The following is a 7,669-nucleotide window of genomic DNA, read 5'->3' on the forward strand; positions in this document are numbered from 1 at the left end:
GAATTATACAAATTTGTTCATAACAGCTAATACAAAATATCTGTTTTAATTAACGATTTATAAAAAAGGTTTAATATCTGAGGCGAGGCTGTTGGTTGGGACTTTAATGACTTCTACTCTCCTGGAGTGCTATTTTACTTGATCCCCCTCTCGTTCTTGCTCGCTTTCCTTCTCTTCTTCTTTACAATTTTAAGAGCTAAGTTTTTGTTGAAAAAAGGCGCTTAAAATAAAAAATATTTAGCTTTATCAAAAGGACAGAAATGTATTGTTTCCGCCTTATTAAGCTATTTTACGGTCATGATTGTCGAAATTAAATAGCTGTCGCTTCATGTTCTCATTTTTGGATATAGTATACGGGGACAGTAGCATGGGCAACACATTAAGCGACTTTAGTTCGGGGAGACGAATATTGAGTACATTTTGATTTGGCAGTTGCTGTTCCGATTGATTGCTCCAAACGGGATCGATCCAAAAAGGTAATTTCTGTCAAGAGTAATTTGAGAATACAAATATAACCAATGCAACATTTAGGGCATCATATCTTACCTCTGGGGGGTGCCCATCAGGATTGGCTGACTCATAGATGGAGCCCATCGACGTTCCAGTACAGCTAACCAAATCATATAGATCGCCAGATGCATTTACCGAGTGCTGCACAGCGGAAGGTTGTAGTGGATGCTGCATCTGCTGAGGATAGAAACTAGCCTGACGGCGATGCCATAGCTTTCCCGACGAGTGCGCGTGCGGAGTGCCGGGCATTATGGCAGTGCTAGATGTAATGTTGGTCAAGTCTCCGGCTCCAAGACTACCGTTCAGATCTCCAGATGAGTTGAACGAACTGTTGAACAGCTGGAGGGACGAGTTTAGGGAGTTCTCCTTGTTGCAGCAGCTGTTGCACAAGCTAAGGTTTCCCGCACTCGACCCAAAACTATTCAGCAACGAGGAGTTCGCACTCGGTGGTGAGCACTTGGTGTTATACTGCTCCTGGTAGTTCTGGAAGCTGTTAACCTGCGGCTTGAAGGACGCATTGGATGCACTAGCCACACTGTTCGCATATTCAGTTTTTCGGGTTTTGTGCGGCGGCGGCGCCTGAGCAGGTGGTGGACGATTGTGTTCGCCCAGGGGAGTACGGTAGGGGCGCTGCGCCTTGTGCTTCGCATAGGGCAACTTCAGGGAGCCGAACAAATGCTGGTGACTGACACCCGAACTGATACGCACTGTAGACGGAATGAGGGAGGTACAGAAGGTGGAGCACGAGTAGGTCAGTTCACTTACACTCGCAGTTCACATTCAGTGACACATCGCTCCTTTCCTGCGTGGGTCCCTTGTTAAGCGTAAAGAGATCCTCATGCGCGGCAACCACCGAATATAAGTTGGGAAATCCATACTCAAAGGTTGTGCTGAGCCCACAGTCCAGTCCGCTCTTGATCTCGTACAGATACATGCTGGGCCGTTGTTCCAGCATTCGGACTATCGAGATCAGAAACCTCATAAAACTGGTAAGGCGAACGCACTGCTGATCGGTTTCCTCGTAGATCTGGAAAGACGGCATGGTCAATGGGCTAAAAGCTCTAGGCAATAGTTGTACAAAGGATGGAGTATAGTACTCACCTCGATGCTGTGTCGCATGGCAAGCAAAGCCGTCTCTGTAAGCTGGATCGTGTGTTTTGCGTTGAATTCGCTAATGAATTGAGCTTTAGGGAAAGGCTCGGGGGCAGGCGATGCTAACGAGCTGGCAGATTGAACTGTAGCTGATGGCGCTGCAGACTCTTGCTGCAGTAGATGCTTACAGGCCCGATAACACAGCTGGCGGAATTCCAGATCATCATTGTGACAAATCAGCCAGGTGGCGTTGTCCTTGTGCTGTACCTCCACATAGGGCAACAGCTCGATGGCTGTGGCTATATCCGATACACCCAAGGTCTGTGGCTGCATCTGGTAGCCATACTTCTTCTTGTGCAACTTCAGCACCTGCTCTAGTCTCATGCAGTTCGTGGAATTGCCAGTGATATTCCGAATGAGGTCCTCGCACTGCTCTGCAAACACACGCCTAGCCACCTTTGGCGAGAGGAGGATTTTCTTGTCCTCATCACCGGTCAACTCCATTTCAACCACACCATGAATGGCGTCCATGAGGTCGGCCAGCTTCAGGAACCCGTAGTCGCTGAGGCGACACTGGTATGCGAAGTGATAGTGATACGAACGTACGAACTTTTGAAACAGTATTGTGTACTGGAGGGAGTTCTGGAAGAGCTCCACCATTTCCCCCGCAAAAACACAGGTTTTTTCGAGCTCGCTGTTTGTCTGCTTGCGCTTCGGCATTGAAATGAGTATGTCCTTTCCCTGCTGCACGGTGCTCAAGACCACAATATTGGAGTTGACCAGGCCATCCAGAATGTCCACAATATCGCACACTCCATAGTCAGTTACGTCAAAATTCCGACTCTGGGTCTGAGCAAAGATGCCCGGTAGTTGGGACAGAAGAACCGAGTTATTACCATGCGCTCGTAGGACCCGCAACAGGTCGGACGTGAATCTACGTATCTGAGTTCGATGAGTTAGAGTGATCTGGCGATTCTCTCCGTCACCCATTATCTGGACCACGGAGGACAGAGCCTCAAAGAGCTCAATGAGCTTGGTGTAGCCATAGTCTGCAACTCGACATTGCTTGCCAAAATGATTGTGATATGCCGGGATAAAGCGATTGAACTTCATCGTCGACTTCGGCGACATCTTTACCAGTTCGATAACCTCGCGCGAAATCTGATAGAGCGGATCAGCGACAGAGTTCTTAAAGTAGCTGCCGCCCGAGAGATTCGAACGGTCGCTGCCATTTAAACTACTCGAATTCGAGCCGCAGGAGGTGGCTCCAATCGAGGACGTCATCTCCTTGTTCAGCTCCAACCAGCCGAGAATCTTAATGCCGAAGTTATTCACCTGTATCTGTATGCCCTGGACACAGCAGACCAAGTGCTCCAGGTTGACACCGCTTTCGTTGGCCATAATCGACACCTTCAACTGTCCCTCAATACAGTGAAGGAGAGTGGCCACGGGTATGTCACCTGGATGATGCTTGAGCAGCGGATAAATGAGCTTCTGGATCTCTGAGATGGTCATAAACACGTTGGGCAGCGGCTCAATATCCTGCTCTGCCCATCCCTTGTGCTGCTCCTTCTTGAAGTGAACGGTGCAATAAGGGACACTGTGCTGCAGTCCCTCCATTAGAGGTGAGCTCTCCAAGGTGTTTACGAGCTCTGGCTGCAGACTAATAAACTTATCCTCGTTGTTATCCGAGTTGATGGTACAGATGTCCTGCATTTTGTACAAATCCAGAACACTGATTGAGGTTTTGAAACGCGACTGGAAAAGCTCTCGGAACTTATACATCGGCAGTGTATAGTACGGAACATCCTGGGGAAGAGAAAAAGAGAAGCACAAAATGGTAAGACAGAAAACACAACTGAAATGAATATGAATACAAGTATACGAGTATACGAGTATGCGAGTATCCGAGTATGTGGAAATCTAAGTTTCTCGTACCTTCAGCAGTCCAGCGACCTGGCAACGCAACGTGTTGACCTCGGTCAGAGAAGAGTCGCGTGTGTAGCTGACCAGCATGCGCTTGTGCCCAATCTTCTTTCGATGCAAATTGGACACGACCTGTTTGGCAAACTTGGGAGAGGGAATTTCAAAAATAATTTAACAATTCGGGAGATCAGACAGTGGGGCGCTCACATAAAGATCCGGCACAGTGACCTTGGCATAGGAGCTGCCCTCAAAGATCAGCGACACCACCGGCGTGATGGGCTTCAGTTGGTTCATAAGGAAGTTGCGCAGACTTGACTCATCCAGTGAGTAGTCCAGATTGGTAATTTGCAGAGTGACTGCATCACTAGGATCGGTAATGGTGGCGTAGGCCTGACCAGACCCCTCCCCAATGCTGCTGGCTTGGTCCGTAGCAACACTGCTGCCGACTGAGGCGCTGATAGTTGGGGGAGCTGCCGTCGGGGCCATGGGCAGGGGTAGAGGGCACATGCTGTTTGGCTGATAGACGGACTCGTATGACTGATACGTCTGGGAGCCACGGGTCAAGCTCAAGGTGGCCGCCCCAACCTGTTGTTGCTGCTGTGGATGGTTGTGCAGCAACGGATGACCGGTTACGGCGGCAACAGCCGCTGCAGCCGCGCAGGAGCGACTGTGATTGTACGGCATATAGCGATTTCGGTTGAAGCAGGAAGCGCTACCATTCATATGAGCATGCTGGCACACATCCAAGTGGGTCGGCATAGGCGTGGACGGAATACTGGCGTACTTCCCTGGCAGCATTCCTGGTGGCTGCATGTACCCGGCCAATCCGTTACTGTTGTAGTAGCGCAATCCCCCCGCTAGACAGGCTCCGGCATTGCTGAAATCCGCACAAAGTACGCCCGGTGCCTGTGCCTGTGCCTGTACCTGGGTCTGTGCCTGCGACTGCGCCTGTGCATAGAAAGCAGTCGGTAGTTTTCCAGCCCTGTCACACGACCAACTATTTGGTTGAAAAAGATAATAACAAACGTATTTACCATAGTAATCTAATTAATACATATGCATATGTACATCAGACGTTTCTTAGAATTCAATATAATCGGAATGCAAATTAATGTTACTGCATTACTCATGAGTACTCTAAAATGTATTGCATACATATGTACATTTGTATGTATGTATGTATGTACCTATACAAACGTTCGCCCATGTTGGTGAAAGCAATTGCGCTGCCGGTCGGTTTTATGCTGTGCCCAGTGGTTCACGTGCTGATATCGGTGCTTGGCACGCCTCTGGTAAACCGGGTACGTCTGCGGTTTACCTGGAATGCATACAATTAGAGAAAAACCCACGAACGGATAATTTTGAGATTCATCTTGAAATTATTGTATGCATTTTGGTATATAATAATATTCTGACGATGGAATAACAACATTTAAATTGTGTTATTCATTTGTGTCATGCCTTTGCGCGGGGTGTGGGGGGTCCAATAAAACTGTTAACATGAAATGATTTTCATTCGCATATCAATTGAATAAATGGAATTAAAATGAAAAATGGGCTGCTCCACTGTTGTTGATAGTGTCATGTCAGCACACGCTGAAAGAGAGAGGTGCAGGTAAAGAAGGAGAACGAGAACGAGATGGAGAAGGGGAGGGAGGGAGAGAGACGGCACTCAACAGCTTCCCGCGCAAAACAGTTTCAAGGCATGCTTTTCGTTTCGTTGTTGTTTTGCTCACCTAACTGTCCAATAGGACAGTTAGTTGCACAGTGGACTCAAATGTAAGGGTAAAGAATAACATATGTATGTATGTACATAATTGTCGAGTATGCATTTTATTAAAGGGCTATTATCCAAGTGCTTGGTTATTAGTTAGAAAAGTTTCTATGTTTTAGTTTTTTTTATTAATTTTCATTTCAGAGCAGTGTCGTGTCGAGTATTTCGCCGCACCGATGCTTTTATTTCTCCCATACAATACAAAAAACTTTTTCAAATACTGACTGACTGACTTTTCAAATTACTCACTTGTGCCACTGAAATGCTCAAAATATAGACTTTCCTCCGCTTGAAATCAATAATTATGATTTCCGTTATAGTAAGTTTAGGAGTGTTCTTCGAGCACCGCAACAATGGCAGTTAAGAGCCGATAAAAAATTATTAACAACAAAATCAATTTCACAGTATTGTAGATAAGAAAATCAATTAATTGACAAATACAAATAAAAAGGTCTCGTTAAATTGAATCGGTTGCTTAATGAGAAGATCGTTAACTTTAGATAAAAGAATTTATACTCGGATAAAAGAGGTAATAAAGAAAACAAAAATGTGCGAAATATAATAAACCGCGTGTTCTTTCGCCGGGCACCATACAAATTCAATTAAAACACAGAGGGACAAACAAATATTCGCTTGCGATCACTTGGACATCTGAGGCGACTGGAAATGGTTTGGCGCGGCTTTATCGCCATCATCGATTTACTGATGAGTGGAGTGGCTGAGCGGCGTCACGTGTGGAGAACGAGAGAGAGGTGTCTGGAGGCTGGAAGGTGTCAAGCCGCTTAGAGTTGCCAGACGGGGCAGGGGGCGTCCCCTGGCGCTGGTGGAAAACCTTGAACTGATGCACTAGCCTGACTCTTTTCGGCGTGGTCAGTGACGGTAAAGGGAAGCTGTACAAGAAACATATTTATGTAAGTGCGGAAGTTGGGCGTCGAACTCCCTTCACTTCCTCTTGCAACGCTCTAGATTTGCGTCATACACTGTTGAGATATGTATCATCAATGCACTTTCATTACAGAACACGGTCCCAACGCATTCGATTTGCATTAATGGTGGGTTCCAACCGCAGCCGCAGCCGTCCGGTGGTATGTACATACATATACATACATACATATGTATGTATGCGAGATCCCTTGTGTAACCTCCCCTCTGATACAAAATAGCACGGAAGACTATAGTAATGTTCGGGATTTGCTTAAATTTGAATAAATACAGTAAACTATAAATTAATAATAATAAAAAGGTAAATGAGTCCAAAGGAAAGTTGAATACATGCTAATGGATTACCTAACCCATAATTAAACGCAATCAAATCTGAGCAAACTCATTGTGGTGTGGGCGTTTCTCTACACAAAGTACAATTACTTATCCATACATATGTACATACATGTATGTATACATATGTACATATCTATAATTTATTTTTATTTTTTATTTTTTTATTTATGTGCGGTGCGTATACATACATACAATGTATGTACATATGTACAATGTATGCAGTTTTAAAGAACTTCTGCTTTTTCATCTTTATTCAAGGTCAAAGCAGGAAAAGTTAAGGGATTTCCAGTTAGGATTAAACATACGTATGCATGCATGTACATATGTATGTACTTATATACTTCAATATGTACAATATTAACATTCTGTTCTTAATCCAAGTTGCTAATCGTTTTAAGTAGGGCATATACCGACCAGCATGTCCATGTTTATGTTCGTTCCAATGATATGCTTCCTTCTTAGAGAGAGGGGAGAGTGGAGAGGGAATGAGGTACAGAGAACAAGAGAAAGACCAAAGTCTCTCATCAAGTCTCTCTTTTCGGATTTCTGCTATCGTACTTTTGCCTTTAGATTTCCTTTTGTTTCTGCGTCGCCGTTTTCGTCTGCGTTCAACGACTTCTCTGTCTCTGTCTCTGGCTGTGGCTGTGGCTGGGATACTTTACTATTTTGATTAAACATTTTCTTTGAAGTCTTTCCTTTTCGTAAAGTCTGCCAGTTAGTCGGTTTTGTTGCGTGCGCCTGTGTGTAAATCTTGTGTGTGTGAATAAAAATAATGAAATAAATAAGGAAATAAATGAGGAAAATGAGTTCAGGGATTTGGGTAATTGGGCCTACGACATTTCACGGCGTGACAAAGGCAAAAATAAACCGACTTCAATAGTGCACAAGCTGATTAACCATTTAAATAGAAGCGCTCCGATCCACTTGTGTGTGGCTTCGTACATACGAACATACATACTTACCCGTAGTGTGTATGCATACATGCACGTATTTTAGCCAGGGAGGGGTGCAGTGCGCGATCAGGAGCATACCGACTCCTGAGTAGGGACAGCTGTTTCGGCTTTTCCGAAACTTAAACATATGTACATC

At 45.2% G+C, this 7,669-nt stretch overlaps 1 protein-coding gene and 1 long non-coding RNA gene across 2 annotated transcripts; both read right to left on the bottom strand.

The window, feature by feature from the left end:
- Positions 1 to 16: 16 nt before the first annotated feature.
- Positions 17 to 6,213, bottom strand: Marf1 (meiosis regulator and mRNA stability factor 1-like protein). The gene is made up of 8 exons (XM_001356259.4): positions 5,552 to 6,213; positions 4,716 to 4,846; positions 3,736 to 4,525; positions 3,541 to 3,672; positions 1,612 to 3,411; positions 1,276 to 1,537; positions 547 to 1,217; positions 17 to 483 (listed from the first exon to the last, which is right to left on the bottom strand). Exons 2-8 carry the CDS (start codon positions 4,733 to 4,735, stop codon positions 280 to 282), a joined length of 3,879 nt encoding a protein of 1,292 aa, XP_001356295.4. The 5' UTR covers positions 4,736 to 4,846; positions 5,552 to 6,213; the 3' UTR covers positions 17 to 279.
- A 523-nt stretch (positions 6,214 to 6,736) lies between these two features.
- LOC117184260 (uncharacterized) lies at positions 6,737 to 7,634 on the bottom strand. Its single transcript, XR_004469575.1, has 2 exons — positions 7,543 to 7,634; positions 6,737 to 7,330 (listed from the first exon to the last, which is right to left on the bottom strand). It is a non-coding gene; the product is annotated as an uncharacterized lncRNA (long non-coding RNA).
- Positions 7,635 to 7,669: the final 35 nt, after the last annotated feature.

The sequence above is a fragment of the Drosophila pseudoobscura genome, chromosome 4 (assembly GCF_009870125.1).
Source record: "Drosophila pseudoobscura strain MV-25-SWS-2005 chromosome 4, UCI_Dpse_MV25, whole genome shotgun sequence".
Classification (NCBI taxonomy): domain Eukaryota; kingdom Metazoa; phylum Arthropoda; class Insecta; order Diptera; family Drosophilidae; genus Drosophila; species Drosophila pseudoobscura.